This window comes from Lynx canadensis, chromosome X, assembly GCF_007474595.2.
Source record: "Lynx canadensis isolate LIC74 chromosome X, mLynCan4.pri.v2, whole genome shotgun sequence".
Taxonomy (NCBI): Eukaryota; Metazoa; Chordata; class Mammalia; order Carnivora; family Felidae; genus Lynx; species Lynx canadensis.
This window is the reverse complement of record NC_044321.2, coordinates 104,694,487-104,710,748: the sequence shown is the minus strand read 5'-3', so window position 1 is coordinate 104,710,748 and position 16,262 is coordinate 104,694,487. Positions and strand designations below refer to the sequence as shown.

General features: G+C 50.6%; 1 protein-coding gene across 4 annotated transcripts in view; it reads right to left on the bottom strand.

Moving 5' to 3' along the window:
- The window catches only part of BCORL1 (BCL6 corepressor like 1), a 64,065-nt gene that overhangs the window by 25,355 nt on the left and 22,448 nt on the right, over nucleotides 1–16,262 (bottom strand). For 3 of the 4 annotated variants that reach the window (XM_030304695.1, XM_030304694.1, XM_030304696.2), the window contains exons 3-7: nucleotides 13,849–13,939; nucleotides 10,291–13,563; nucleotides 5,109–5,274; nucleotides 3,932–4,012; nucleotides 1,576–1,965 (exon numbers count right to left, since the gene is read on the bottom strand). In XM_030304695.1, the coding sequence (XP_030160555.1) occupies nucleotides 1,576–1,965; nucleotides 3,932–4,012; nucleotides 5,109–5,274; nucleotides 10,291–13,563; nucleotides 13,849–13,939 (4,001 nt within the window). The remainder of the gene's footprint in view (nucleotides 1–1,575; nucleotides 1,966–3,931; nucleotides 4,013–5,108; nucleotides 5,275–10,290; nucleotides 13,564–13,848; nucleotides 13,940–16,262) is intronic. The other variant, XM_030304697.1, reaches the window with a different exon arrangement.

Sequence of the window (16,262 nt, the reverse complement as noted above, 5' to 3'; positions counted from 1 at the left end):
GTAACCAAACCATATGTCAAAGCCAAGAGCCTCAATTCAACACCCTTAGACACATGCATGGAGGGAGAATGACCTACTTTCCAACAACTAAAGCTGCCCCCAAATCAAATAAGATGCATTGCTAAGTGGTGTTCTTCATACTCCCAGAGGTGTTTAAGTAAGGGCTATTGTCAACAGTGCTAGAGAGATCTCTGCTTTGAGTGGAAAATGGGACCAGATCACCTCAAAGGTCCTTCTGATTCCAAAGCCAGTAGGTTCCATAAGAAGCACCCAATCTTCTAGGAAACCAGCTCTGAGAAGACTGGGTGATACAAAAGCTCTTCTTCATCCTAACACAAGCGGCTGAGACCAACGGTTTGACACCTCTTTCTTGACCAATTCCTTACGGCTCCAGCAAGAAAAGGGGGAAATTATCACCACTCTCTCACATAGTTGAGGAAAATTAGCTCAATTGCTCTCTGAAGTGTAGGGATGGTACCATATATATCTCTCCTTAAACAGAGCCGGAAATGACTGCTGGCCTCCTTTGCATTACAGTAAACCCAGAATCTACTGCCCGTCACAATGCAGGTATTCAGTGTTCACTAACAGGGAGACTGTAGATGTTTCCTAGTGGCTCAGGATAAATACCTTATCAGAGACAATCAGTTGTTGCTTCAAGGGCAGAAGTCAGAGAAAGACAGTGAGAGACAGACATGTTCTTATGGAACCCAGAGATATGCTTCTTGCTCATCTGGAAATCCACTACAGAAATGGGCCCACCCCCCACCCCCACCCATAACCCCTGCAAAAAAAAAAAAAAAGAAAAAAGAAATAGGCCGCAACAGTACTTAGCAGAACATACTGATATTAGCCTTGGTGACAGTCCATGATTACATATTATAGCATGTGACGTAGCCAACGAGAGCCTGGTTTTCTCCTTGGGCTGCCTGCTTTTCCAACTCAGGTCCAACAAAAATGACGCCACCTCAGGTCACCTCAAAGCTTCACTCTGCCTCTTAATAACCTTTGTAGCTTTAATTGAGAAAGCAAAGTTGTGCCCGCTTCTACTTGAAGTTCTTCTGTTAAGTTGAGGAAACTTTGTACTTCTTTTTAGTGAAGGGGCTGAAGGTATCCCAGGAAAGGCAGCTAATGAATGCCTCTTTCTTCTTGAACCCAGGATTCTAGGAGGGAGAACCCAGCCTCCCAAGACCCAGCTCCCTCAAGCCAATCAGGAACTCCCTGGTTCAACTTGTCCCATGCCAAGGATGCCACTGTGGCCTTGCCCACGGGTTCAGACTTTTAAACGAAATTGGAGGGCCCGGGCCTTCATGCCCTCTGCTCACCTGCAGGTCAGTCCAAACTCATTCAATCTTAACTCCAAGCCAAAACCTGGGGACTGGAGTTGAGTGACCCCCTCTGGCAGCTGGAGCTCATAGCACCAGGTTTCTAGGGGTGCAGAGGCTTTTGGCTGGCGAAGAGAATGCAGATGTGGGAACACCCAGGATGCCCGAGGGTCCCCAGAAGCCAAAGTCACTGTGGTTTGGGGACGAGTGACAGCAGCTGACTGGGGCAGCAGCCCCCAGCCAGCCTTACCTGCTCTCCCTTTTCGCCGTTGCTCTTCTTCTTGCTCCGTCAGGTACTCCCCAGTCTGATATTTTCGGCTCTTCTGTCGTCTCCGCTTCTTCCTCTTCACCAGGCCTTCCTCCTCATCTTCCTCCTCCTCCTCATTGGTGTCCCACATTTGCCGGGCAGCCTCTGTCCTCCAGGGCATTTCTCGGGCTCGCCACAGGTGCCGGCGGCCCTGGCTCAGGAGAGTCTTGTCCTGGGCATGGTGGCTGCGATACTGGGTGTCCCGTTGGGTCTTTCTCACCTTTCGACGCTTAGCTGGGGTGGGGGTCACATCTTCTTCCTCCTCTGTGGGGAAGACCTCCTGGCTTCCCATGTCACTGTCTGCCATACCAGCAAAGGAGCTACAGATGCTTCCTGTGGACGGGATGTACAGAGGACGGTCAGGTACCTCTTCAAAGGACAAAGAGTATGGTGTCGAAGCAAGTGCCCTGGATTAGAAGCTTGAAGGTCTGGGTTCAAGTTCAGTCTCTGCCAGTTATTAGCTGTGTGCTCTGGGAAAGTTCATTCACTTCTGTTTCCTTTTCTATAAAACGGGGACACTGTTCTTTGCCTTACTGGCCTCAAAGGACTGTTTTGAGGCTCAAATGAGATAATTCACCCATAAGCACTTTACAGAGTCCAACATACCACACAAATATCGAGTATCCAAAACACACGCCCTTCCTCATCCATGTTGCTGTGACTTTAATTCATTGCACAAACTCTTAACTTCGTGCTTACAAGGCACCAAGCATTAGGTGAGGAGCAGGAGGGGGCCACAGGTCCCTGCCCTTTGGGAAATTAGGGTTCAGTGACGGGTAAGGGAGGGCAGATCGGCATGGCACCCCCGCCCCTGCCCGCTATGTGACCACCAATCTCTCTGACAGAGCCACCCTGGATAAGCAGAATCATCACAAAAGAAGAGTCTCAGGAAAAGCAAAGCAAGGAGTCCCTTTCCTGTGACACAGCCTGGGTTAGTCCCGCCCAGGTACTCCTCAGCCAGGCCCTCTTCCCTTACATTGACCCCACCTCCTATTGAGTGGCCAAGAGTCCAGGGGTGGAGCTCTCTCCCTGCCCACCCCCCTCCCCACTGCAGCTGTTCCTCACCACTGAGCAGGTTCATCCCTGACCACCCCAGCATGAGAGTACCTTTCCTGCCCTCCCCCACCCCACCCCCTTTGGTGAGAGACCATTTTCATCCCCACTCCTTCCTTCAACTTTACTAACAACAAAAGTATAACCCTAAATTGGCCTGGTTTTAGCACAACAGCAGATCTGACGATCTTCTTCAGAAACAGCTGAGACACCATCATCTTTCTCCCAAAGACTCGCTATTAACTCGACAATCCCCAAACACAAGCGAGGTGAGCAGAAGAAAGAAATGGTTTGAGGCAAAGAAAGCAGCCCTTAACCAAAGCTTCAAGTCAGGCAGACCGCTCAAAGACAGCTAATATCCAGCAAACTTTCCATATACAGACCAGGCAGGGAACGAAGTGTTCTGGTTAATCTAATATTCTGGTTAATACAGAATCACCATAGAGATCACACAGAGATCACCAATTTCCAAAGAATCAAATACAGTACAATGTGTTTAACAGTAAAACGGGACTGGGCATAATGTAATCACTCTTTGATGATTCAGAAGACACTTCAGGATTTTGCGAGGCCTCCAGGCCGTCATTATGAGCCCCAATTATCACTGCGTTCTCCATGTGCTGAGTGCCAGTTAATAGAATGTCAGATAGATGAGTTTACACTGTGCCCTGCTTTCCCATTCTATCCACTTTGCATGGAAATATGGGTGAACCGGGGCAACCACTTCCAGAGCTACGAACCAACATGGAGGCTAGCAGACAACAGTGGTAGTTAGAAACAGCTATCTTCTTTTAGACGCTGAATACAAATTCAGGGACCAAATGTGATTCTACCGGCCCTGATAACTCAATGACCATTTCCAATTTTGTTGACGCCTGTCGCATAGGGCAATAAGCCCAAAGGTTCTATGTCCGTGCCTGAGACTGGCTCCACTAATCATGAGAGGCCCAAGCGTGGAGTGGGTCAGTCTTCCTGAGCAACACAGGCCTTTCCTCTTTCCATCATCGGCTGCCAACAGAGATGTCAAATCCCATTTGGAAAAGCTAAGCAAACGGTCCTAAAATCGTGGGCAATGCTCCCCCTCCCCACCGTGGGCTTTCTTGTCCCTGCAAGGAGCAGGGCATCTTAGCACAGTGAACCAAATTCCCAACTCTCCACCTGGGCCAGTGGTGAAATCACTCCACCAGATTTCTACCTCTTTTTTCAGAGAAATGCCAATATGGGCCACGGCTTCAGACTCACTCACCAGACTGACTGCGCGTCCGTGTGCTCAGAACAACGGGGATGAAGTCACGGAAACTGCTCTTTGCTTTCTTCTCCAAGGAACCTGGAGTGATGTGTGGTTTCAGGGGAGAAGGCAGAAATATCACAATCAGAGTCAAAGTACTGAAAGCACCCCTGAGGGGCTCAGATGAAAAATCAAGGTGGGGGGGTCGTGTGTTTTTCCTGGTCACATTTGTTAGCTCCCCTTATGCTATCACCTATGTACATCTCTTAGAGAAGGAGCACTTCCCAGTGGTTTCTGAAAACTGGGAGTTGGGTCATTTTTGCTGACACCAAAAAAGGCTGTATACAGAATCGATTTGCCAGCATGCCAGAAAGTTGAAGGTCTGCCTGCCTGCATGACTACGGGGCTGCTATACCTCCACGAAGTTATAGTGAGCTGGAGCAGGTGCCAGAGAAGGGCAACCTCAATGGATCTTAGAGGACTGAGCGAGGCAGGAAGATGGGAGCAGGGAACAGTGGACAAAGGAACACTCCTATAGAAGAACAGACTAGGAAGAGGCAGTCATGTCAGACAGGCCAGGCCATGGAAACATGCTACTGCCCGTGGCACTACTTGGGCAGCTCTCTCTCATGAGGGCACCAAGAAACTAGAAGTGGCAGAGCGTACAAGTACCTGCTTCCATACTCCAAACATCCTGTGTGTCCCTAAGTAAAGGGTTTAGGATTTCCATAAACCCTTCTGGCTAGCTAGCTAGGTATTAATTTTAAAATTTGTATAATGGGAGTTTTCAAATATGCCAAAGGTAGAGGAAAAAGGTGTAATGAACCTCCCTCCAGCTGTTTCGGTCTCAATCTTCATGAACCCCATTTCTTCTCTAAGCCTAGACCTGTTGCAGAGTAATGGGTTGGCTACTCTACTGTATGACTGACTTTTGTCTGTCTGAAAACCAACTTCTTTGGTCCTCAGAGTGTACCTTATTCTAGTCACCAGGGGGAATAGAATAAGCCCCTTTTCCCTTCGCCCTTGCCTCTTATTTCAGAGGCGTAAATTACATCACCCTTCCATAGCAAGGGAGTCTTTCCCTGGACTTTCCCGGGCAGTCCAGAGCCATCCGCCACCCCCGCCCCCCACCACCGACCTGCCCCAGGGAGCCCTCTGCAGCTCAGCCCAGGGGGCCAGGACCTGTGGAGCCTACCTTCCTCATGGCCATCAGCTCGTTTTCCTGGAGACTGGGAATCCGGCTTTGTTGGCTTCCGGTGCTTGTGCTTTACCCTGACTCTATTGTGCTCTTTTCCTGAATCTGAAGCCCCCCTGGGGCTCTTCTTGGTGGGTTCCTGGGGGTCACTAGGCGGCTTCCGGCACTGTGGAAAGGCAGAGAGAGTCAGGTCTGAGGTCAGTTTCGCTTCTTAAGAAAGCTTTCCCAATGGGAAGTCCTGTGCCCCATTGGACACATGGACATGAGCTGCCCAGGTGGGGGCCAGGGGAAGGGGCCGCCTGCTGCCTTCCACAGTGGGCTACAGAGGCTTTTCTGGACTGAATCCAGTGCCCTAGCTAATCCCCATAGATATCCACACCCCATCGTATTTACAGGTCTACAGAGTGTGCATTCATAAGCAGGATTAACACCTGAAGTCAGTTTGAAAGGTGCAAAAAAGTGAGGTCCATCCAAACCGCAATAGAGACGGGCAGAAAACAAAAATGCCTCTTCGGCAAGATGGGTGACTGACTACATTGGTCAAATAACTTCAATGTGAATGGTACTATTACCAACAACTGAAAACAATTTCTTAGCCCAGGCCGACTCAAGAAAAATGGTCTATTTCCATGTGTAAATTAATACCAGAAAATAGACTCAACGAAGACAAGAAGAAAGGCATGACACAGGAGCAATTCAAATCTCCCCATACTTATGGAAGACAATGAAAAGGCCGAGGCAGTATTAATAATGCCACTTTACACTCTGCAGCACTTTCAAAATCTCAAAATGTTCTCTTCTCTGTTATTTGATCTGATTTTCCTGACAACCCCAAACTGAGAAGCTAATATCATCCCCATTGAACAGACAAGGAAACTGAGGCTCCAAGACAAGACGTTACACGAATTTGTCCAGGGCAACACACAGACCCAGGTGTGACTGCCACTTAGCAGGCAAATCTACAAATTAGCTTATTTGTGCCTGCAGTGAGAAAGTGGTGGAACTGGGACTGGGGCCTAGGGCTCTTGGCTCCCACCTGGGCCTCTCCACAGCAGCTCTTGCTTTTCTCCCTCCCTGCTCATGTCCTCCACTGTTTCTGCTCAGCCCGCTCTCTCCGATAGGCACAATGGCCGTGCTTACACAGCGCAAGGACTCTCTCAGCCTAACAGAGCCACATATCCTCATAAGCTTTGAGGTCTCTCCATGCCACCAAACAAGAAATAGGGCAAGGTAGGGATTTCCAGTATTCTAGCATCCAGGGAGTGCGGAATAAGCAAAACGTTTCAACAACGAAAGCAGGCCCTAGGAAGAAAGGAAGGGTTGTTTTCCCCCAAGCCGACTCACATGCCACCTTCTAGAAGGTTATTACTGTATAGCTCCAGCTATGCGGATGGCAGATGTCTTATCAATAGAACATTTTTTGCGGTGTTGGGGGGTGTCTCAATTCTCCAGCATCAGGGAGTCACCATTCCCCATCAAATTCCAGGGACTCCTACTACCCAGCGAACTACCCCTGCTTCTTACTCAGCAGAGGGCTGAGCTAAAAAGTCAAGTCTCAGTTTCCCCCTTTTGCTTGCTGCTAGTTCCTACAAACCAATGTGCTAGGACAAAAAAAGAACTGGGGAGGAAAGAGAAAGATGGGGAACTGTTGGCTTAAAATCTCACCTTTAGGAATGGCCAGAGAAAGATCACTTTAAGTCAGGGGGAATAAAGTTAAATGCACATAAATCTGAACATGTCCTATTTATTTCTGAATATCATTTTTAGCTGGCTCTTTCAAGTGCAGACCATTAACTTTTATTTCCTAAGACAGACAAAAACAAGTAAAACAGAACATCTAGAAAGGATTTCTGTCTGTAAGTTCTGCAAGGGCAGCACTGAGAGTAAAAACACACTGCATGCTCCAACTTAGGCAAAAAATTGGGTGGATGGGGAGACCGTGTAAGATGAATGCTCTGGATGAATGCTCTGGTTAACAGAGTTTTGAAAGGTTTTCCAAAGAATTTTCCAAAGGATGAGAAAACAATAAAATACACCCAGCACCAGATGAAGCAGAACTCTTCCTTTGCTGATGATTCAGCCAGCCCTTCAGAATTCCATGAGGCCCTAGGGCAGGTGGTATAGGAGACAGGACACTATTCTAATTCTCAGCCATACCCTGACAGGGGCTGTTTTGAATTAAGCCGTGATCTTACTTTGCTTATCAACAGTTTCTTTTTCAGGAAAATGGAAGACAAGAAAATAAAGATCTGAGTTATTTACTCTCTCCTCAAAGTGGAAGTTTCATAAATCATTATAGGAAGCTGCTAAGGGCTGCTACAAGGCCCTGGATCTTGTAACTTTATTCTCTGTCCTGGGTATCTGTCAGTGGGCCCAATGAACTATTCATCTAATATAGTCAGGGGCAGTGCCAGCCTGTCATCAGGTCTCTTGCAAGACATAAGCTCCATGAGAGCAGGAGCCGTATCTATTTTGTTGGTAACACTAACAATAACAATAGTATCCACAAACACTTACTGAACACTTACTTACTATGTGCTAGGCACTGTTCTAAGCATTCAAATATATCACCTCATTTACTCTTTTTTTTTAACAACAACATTATTGACAGGTAATTTATTCAGATATATCATACAATTCATTTGATTAAGTTTACAATTCAATGGTTTTTAGTAGTCACAGAGTCATGTAACCATCACCTAGTTCCAGAACTTTTTCATTACCCCAAATGGAAACCCCATACCCATTTCCCCATCTCCTCCAACCTTAGACAACCACTATTCTACTTTCTGTCCCTATAAATTTGCCTATTCTGGATATTTCAGAACATCACCTCATTTAATCTTTACACAGCCCTATGAGGACATACTATTATTGTCTCATTGTACAGATGAAGAAACTGAGGGCCAGAGAAATTAAGTCATTTGACTGAAACCACATAGTTAGGGAAAAGTAGGACCAAGACTTAAACTCGGGCACTGTGCCTGGTTCCAGAAACTATACTCCTCACCAAAAGGCTGCACGACCCTCCTGAAGATGTAGCTCAGTGCCTGGGAGGGACTGGCATGTAGCAATCACTCAACAAACACTTGCCAATGGTTAGTGAAACAGTTACACATAAGGAGAGAAGATAGTATGGCAGAGCTGAAGATGAACATGAACTTTGGAGCCAATGACTGGAGTTTGAGTTCTAGCTCTACCAATTAGTAGCTGTGTCACTTTGGGTAACTTACCCATTCAGTCTGTTTCCTTCATGTTCCTATCTGTAAATTGGGTATAGCATTCACCTCATAGGGTTATTGTAAGGACTAAGTTAGATGACATCTGTAGAAAGCATTTGGTATGTTGTGTATAGTACATATAATGACAAGAATTACTGTTCTTTTTTAAATAACATTTTAAAATATTTTAATGTTTATTTATTTTTGAGAGAGAGAGAGAGAGAGAGAGAGAGAGAAAGGGGCAGAGAGAGAAAGAGAGACACAGAACCTGAAGCAGACTCCAGGTTCTTGAGCTGTCAGCACAGAGCCAGACGTGGGGCTGGAACTCACAAGCTGTGAGATCATGACCTGAGCTGAAGTCAAGACATTTAACCAACTAAGCCACCCAGGTACCCCTAATGTTCTTTTTTAAACTTTTATTTATTTACTTTGAGAGAGAGAGAGAGAGAGAGAGAGAAAGAGAGCGAGCAAGCACACATACATGAGTAGGGGAGGGGCACAGAGAAAGGGAGAGGAAGAATCCCAAGCGGGATCTGTACTCTGTGTGGAGTCTGACATAGGTCTCGATCTCACCAACTGTGAGATCATGACCTGAGCCAAAATCAAGAGCTGGACACTTAACCGACTAAGCTACCCAGGTGTCCCTAAATTCTTCTTCTTATTACTACCAAGGGCAAATCACAGCTATCTGAGTAAATGCTATACATATGCTCTACTATGTCATGACCTGTGTTCCTACTTGGCATGTTTGCCACACAGAAGTGGTTGTGAAGTCACTGAGAAAACCCACCTAAGCTCTATCCCTGGGGTTCTTAATTTAGAGCCCATGGGCTGGCTTTGTGGAGGGGATGGGTCCAAGAACTTGAAATTACTGGCAAAATTCCGAGGTCATTTTCTGTGAACAGGGTCTTAGCAGCTTCTCAAAATGCTTTATGGTCCAAAAAAGACTAAGAGCTTCTGCCACAAACCCAAATTAATGGCACTCTGGCTAGAAGTCTGTTCATTAGTGTGTATCAACATTCAGTTTGAAGGCTTCTTAACATAACTTGAAATCACTCCATATTTTTTAAAAAGTTTATTTATTTATTTAAATAATCTGTACATCCAACGTGGAGCTCGAACTCCTGATCCTGAAATCGAGAGTCACATGGTCTTCTGACTGAGCCAGCCAGGCACCCTTAAATTGCTCCATATTTTTGAGAAGCCTTATCTTCAAGTGCTTCAAGAATTTCCCTGGATCACCAGCAGCCTTTGGATCCCCTCTGGAGTACCACTGGATTGAAATGGAATCGTCTTGACCCATCTTTTTGCCTAGAACCCTGCCACCATGAAGAACCCAGAAGCAGACACCCACCTGCCTTGCAAAGCACATTCCCGATGGGTTGAAACCTGAAGCTGCCCCTCCCACCAAGCACTGGGCAGGTAGGAAACTGGCAGATGAGCCCAGAAGCTGAATTGGAATTGGCTCCGGCGCCACAAAACTCCCAGCCTAATCCTAAGCAGGCACCCCCAGCGGTGCAGAGAACAACTCTGTCCAAGGCCCCTTCCCTCCCCTTGAGAATCTCTAGTTCTCAAGGCCAGCAGTCATCTCAGAAAAGGAAAAGGAAGAATGGTTATGTGTGGAAGAGCCTGTTATCAATTGATTTCCGTCATCAATCCCTTCTCCTGCTCTCCAACCTCATGTGGGACAATGGCTTCCCCGGCCTCGGGGACCAAATCATTTCCCACATCCTATAAAATACAAGCCAGCCCCTCCTGACACTAAAACACCATATATGGAAAGTGTGACTTAGAAAGGGGACAGCAGGTCATTATTCACTTTACACAAGCCTTCCAAGCCTTTACACAAGCCTTCAGTTCACAGAGCTTCTCAAGAACAGTGCCATGGGAGGCTGACATCTGCAGGACAAAGCAGACCTCTGGTGTCCCGGCCCTGCCCTCGACCTCAGCCCAGAACTCACCTTGGGTCCATGGGAACTCCGGACTATGACCTTGGTTTGTGGCTGCTGCTCCTCAGCATCCTTCTCTTTGCCAAACTTCATCTTCTTGGGCGGCAGAGATTCAGTCACCCCATCGGTCACCACTGAGTCTGGCTGCCACTTGTTCTTGCAGGCAAAGACACCCACGCTTTCCTGTTTCACTCGAGCCTGCCCAGCCTTATTCCGAACTTCAGCTTGGCCCCTCTGGGGAGCTGCTGGGAGGCCATCGGTGCGGAAGCAGGTGGCTAAATTGAAGACGACGTCACCATCCACCTTCTCCATTTTCACCCGCCCCAGGTCCACCTGACTTCCAAGCTGTGAAAGCTCTGTGCCGGAGCCCCTCTTGCTGCTCGGGACCACATCCAGGATGAGCTCCTTGGGGCGGCTGTCATGAGGTAGCAAAGGCAGCTCGGGCATCTTGTGCAGGTTCTGGGGGGTGGCCAGGACCAGCTCGTGGGACATGTAGGTGGCCAGCACTTGGTTTTTAGGCTTCGTATCTCCTGCCAGCTTCAGGCCACAAGCCCCCTGGGGACCTTCCATCTTAGGAGTGCTGTCAGGACAGAGGTGGCTCTCGGATTCCTCAGGCCCCTGATTCACTTTTATGTCCCCACTGCTAGGCTGGACAGACAGTGCCAAGGTCCCTGTCTGAGGGCTGAGAGTCAGGAGGACAGGGTTGACTTGTTCTTCGTAAGGCTTGGCAGCAATCCGGCAAGTTTTGTTCTTTGTGCCAGTGTCCTGCTCTGGAGCAAAGGGGCCTCCAGGCCGTGGCTGCCCCTCTGGAAGTCCATGCACAGCTTCACTGGGGCTGAGAGGTGACACACCAGAAAACTCAGAAACAACGCTGGTGGGCCTGATGGGCACCCCCTGACTGGGCGTCAGCTGCCCGGCACTGGAAATGCCAATGGAAAGCAGAGACGTTTGGTGGTATGGTGACCAGCCAACAGGCAGGACCTGGGTGCTGGTGGGTTTCCCATTAACTGAACACCGTGGGTAAATATTTGCTTGCCCCGTGGGCTTCCACAGAGAGAGCTCCTTGGTTTGGCACCCCGGCAGCCCGGGGGCAATGCGGGCTGGCATGTAACGTTTGACTGTGCTTGACTGTCCCTCAGTCCCAGCCTGGCTGCCCTTCTTGCCACAGGGGGCACCAGTGCTCTTGGGTTCTCCTTGATCAATGATGGAGATGGGCTCCTGCTTGGGGAGATGGCGGGGGTCTCGGTTGAGGCCCAAGTTAGGGTCTTTGTTCAGCAGCAGGGATGCAGGCACTGGGTTGGCCACTCCCACATAGGTGCCAGGAATGGTGCTGATCAGCGCAGTCGAGTTCTTCACCCAGGTGCTTGGGTCCCCGTTCCTCACGATGTCGGGAAAGATGACAAAGGGCGAGGAAGTAGAGCCCAGGCAGGAAGTGACATTGCTACCGGCAGCCTGGGTTGTGCGCTGAGACCTAGACAAAACTGTGGAGAGGAGGGCCTTGCTGCTGGTGTGCACAGGGGTCAATACGGGCATGGGAGGTGTCTTGCGTTGGTTGGGCAATGGAAGCTTCTGGCGGTTGGACTTGGAGGAGAGGTCGAGGGGCATCTCACTGCACTCAGGTGGAGATGCCATCTCTCGCTCCAGCTGTGGAGGTGACTTGAGGGGAGAGAAGGTGACGGAAGTCCCTTCTGTTTGCTGCTCGGCACCACCTGTCATCTTGGCAGGATGTGGCGGGGCTGAGCTCACGCTGGGGGCTGGCAGCAAAGGCTGTGGGGTTGGAAGCACCTTGGCAGAAGCAGTAGAGAGGGAAGTATCTGCCAAAGGCCCGGGGACCCCATCGGGTGCAGATTGGGTGCTGGTGCTGCTGGATGGGGAAGCACAGGGAAGCCTGTTCACCTCCAGAGAGACCAGCTTGGAATCTGAAGTCAGAGGCCGGGCAACAGAAAATGCATATGGGTAAGACCGTAGCTCTGGGGAGGCCAGCACACCAGGGAGACACCTGTCCTGAAGGTATGAAGGCAGGACAGGGAGTGTGAGAGTGGAGGAGACTCCCAGAGTGGTTGGCAGCGTGGCCATACTGAGCGGCTGCCCACAGCTCGGAGGTGGGATATATACCAGCGGCTGGCTCGGGGTCAGTACTGTCCCTGGCTGAAAGGACAGGGGTACTTTTTGCATAGCTGGTGCCTGAGCTGCAGGAAAACATACTCGGCTCAAACTAAAGGAGGCTGGGATTGGTGCAGAGGTGGGAATGGCAGCCGGTGTGGCGGCCGGCATGGGCGTGGGGGCTGGAGTGAATATTGGGGCTGGGGTGGGCGCAGGCACTGGCGTGGGAGCAAAGGCAGGGATGAGGGTGGGGGTGGAGGGTGGGCCAGAAGATGGGGTTGGGGTGGGCATCGGCACCGACGGAGGGGCGGGAGCTGCCGGAGGTGTGGACGCCGGCATGGGGGCCAGAACTGGAGTGGGGACAGGCGTGAGGACCAGGGTTGGAGCTGATGGGGGCACAGGGGCCTGGATCAGAGCCAAGGGAGGAGCCGAAACTGGGACCGAGAGGGGGGTAGGGGCTGGAGCCGACAGGGGGACTGGACCTGAGGGGGGAGCAGAAGCTGGCACAGGCACCAAGACAGAGGCTGAAACTGAAAGGGGGTTCGAATCAGAGATGAGTGTGGGCACCGACGGCGGCGCTGGAGCCAGAGCTGGGACTGGTGCTAAGGGAGGGGATGGGGCTGGAACTGAGGTGGCGACCTGGACGGGAACAAGCCCAGAGTGGGGCACCGGGGTGGGGACGGAGAGGGGAACCTGGAATGGATCTGGAACAGACGGGGGGACGGAAGCTGAACTGGGAGCGGGGGGGCAGATGGGGGCTGGCAGCGGACTAAAGTTAGTGGGGACCAGAGGCAGGGTTCCCTCCACAGGGACTCCAGTCCCCAGAGTTGCCAGAATGAAAGTATTCTTCTCCCCAACACCGTGCCGAGAGTCCAAAGCCTTCACCCCAGCTGCTGAGCAGTCTGTTTGTTTGCTCATTTGGGTGCCGAGGGGAGCCCAGGAGCAGTCAGCCCTGCTGTTGGCAGCGTCAGCACTGTCGGGAGTGGTAAGCTTGAGCCCGTCTCCGGGGCTGCTCAGTGGCACCAATAGGCCCTCAGCCTCCGCCACGCTCCCAGCATAGTCCATTTTTGGCTGGGGGTCGTCAGGCTTGTCTTCTGACTTGTGCCCAAGTTTTTCTGCTGCATTGCCATCTGGGTCTGCCCCCCGGGCATTGCTGCCACTTCCAACTGCTGTGAGCTCCACCTGCAACGACAGAGCAGCGTGCCCGTCTTAGCTAGCTCTCTGCGGATGGCGCAAGTGTCCCGAGGCCCGGGAGAAGCGACTGCTGGTCCTCTTTGCAACTCGACCAACCGGGTCTCGGCAGAGGCAAAGAGCAGCTGGCCAATTTCTGTCTCACATACGGCAAGTCCTGGGAAATACCCTGTTCCTTCCTGCCCCCCTTCTTGGGATGGCAGACTGGGCACGTTGCCCGGGGCAGTTTGGCTCCGCCCTTTGGCGGGCGACATGTGGCTTCACATGGCCCCTTACCTTGGAAAAACTGCTGCTGACACAAAACTCCTGAGATCCAAACCGCTGGCAGTCACCTGTCGTGGACTCCTCATCAGAAAGAGGTGCTCTTCTAGCATGGGAGACACAACCAGAGAAGAGCCATGAGGCCTAGCCTTTGGGCCAACACCACCTTCGGCAGAACACCTCCTGCCTGCCTGGGTTCCCATAAAACCTTCCTGTCCTACTTCTCTTGGTGGCTGGGAGGACATTACAAGCAACTGGAGGGGTTGAAGTCACAAGCCGGAGCCTGCATGCCCAGCTTTGCAAATTCTTGTAAACGAGCCCAATCTGACTAGACTCCCCTCTTTGGGCTATGTATCCTTTTTTTCTGGGGCTCTCACCAGGAGTGTGGAGGACAGCCCAGCACCTTTGCTTTGTCTCCAGAGCTTACCCATCAAGGTGATCGTCCGGCACGTACTGGGCATTGCCAAAAGGGGAGAGATGAATCACAGAAGATCTCAAAAGGCATGCAAACCAGTTTTCTCTTAAGTACACTCTTATTTTAAGTCTATAAGGGAAGTTGGCTGCTGGTATCATAAGGGTAATCCTTTTCTAAAACAAATAACCACCTCCATTGTGTGTCATGTTCTAAATTTGAATCATCACCTATTCACCCGATGGGGTTGCCTAGAGCAGATACACATTTATTAGGGCGCGTAATGATACTGATTCGAGGCCACCAGGTCACTGGGTGCTGAGGGGCATTTCAAGGGCATGACTTCTTTCCCTCTGGGGCATCTCTTCCCCTTTTCTAAAGCACCACCAAACTCCAGCCAGCGCCTGCCCTCCTACATTTCTATCCTTGCCTGCACGCCATGCCTGCCAGCTCCCCACTCCTCCTTCATCCACTCTCATCCCAAAGGGTGGCCTGCAAGGCCACAGACTCCAAATTCAAGTTGGTATATTGCAAAGGAAAGGACTGAACACCAGAGAGCTCAGTCCCAAAGGAGAAAAACCTAACTGAACTCCAATCTACTCAAAAAGTCTTCTGTAGATTTTGAGTAAGTATCTTAGAAAATAGGGGCACGTGGGTGGCTCAGTCAGTTAAGCATCTGACTCTTGGTTTCGGCTCGGATCATGATGTCATGGTTCATGAGATCGAGCCCCACAGTGGGCTCTGAGCTGACAGCAAGAAGCCTGATTGGGCTTCTCTTTCTCTCTTAAAATAAACTTAAGACTACAAGGTGAAGTTCAAGACAGGACAAATACCCACTAGAAATTTAGTTTTTTGAGGAGAGTCACTCTCTGCCCTAGGGAAGACACTAATGGGGCAAGAGCCCAGGTGAGTGGCTGAGTGGAAGGTCTGGGTGCAAGAATAAAGCTCCAACAGAAGTGCTATGGCACAGCTCCAATGGGGAAAAGCACAGGAATGCTCTGTGTGCCTCTGGGGAGGTGGGCCACCTTGCGTCTTTGCCCTCAGCTCTCCAACAGCCCAGGAAGAAGCCAGCATCTGCCTCACCAGCCACCCTAGCCTAGGACAGTCAGGGAGCCTGTAGCCAACCCCCACAAAAATGGGGAGGGTCCTGCTAACTCCCTCCCTCTCACTGGAACAGGGCACTGGTGATGGACTCCAAAATTATACCTGGGACAAGAGAAGCTAAAAAGGCAAGGGAGATCACCACAGTCCTCTTCCCATTGTTTCAGGGCTCCAGAAGGGGCTAACCAGGGGGAAATGTCTGTCTGGTCCCATTAAAACGTAACTAGGCTGGCAGAAGTGGGAGGGTTCCACTGCTGGCAATGACTGCTGGTGACAAACAGAAATGAGTGTAAGGACAGGCAAGGGCTGGAGATGCAGTCAGGGGTCTCGAGGAAGGGGAGGAAGGGGGCCCTGGGGGAAAGGGAAAACATACTTTGACATCAGCTCCTGGGAGACCAGAAAAGCAAGGCCTATACTCCCAGCCTTGGGCCAGGGAGAAGCATATTCCAACTGAACTGGCCAGTGATGGTTTTAGAAGGAGGACGGTGGCAAAGGGAAACAAGCAGCATTGCCCTCCCCCTTGCCAACCCCACCTGAGGGGCTGGGGACCCCACCTGCAGGGGCTCCCAACCAAACAAAGGGGATCTAGCTGCATATCAACCCCTGCCCTTGCTGGACTCCCACCCCCGAATAAAATCACCTTGAATGCAGGAACCCCCCTCAAAGACAGCCACCAGACACCAGCAGAGCCAGCCTGCAAGCCCAGAGACTCTGGGAGTGGCAGCGGCAGTAGAAGCAGCAGTCCTGGCCACTCCAGCCATATCCATGCCTGAGTACCAGTCCCTGAGGCTCTGGGAAAATGTTGTGTGGCCACGTTTCAAATCCTCAGAGGAGAGGGGTGTGCAAAGCTAAGCAAACATTAAATCGCTCCATGAAGAGAAGAGCCTGGGACAGGAATAGCTTGCAGGGGAGGGGT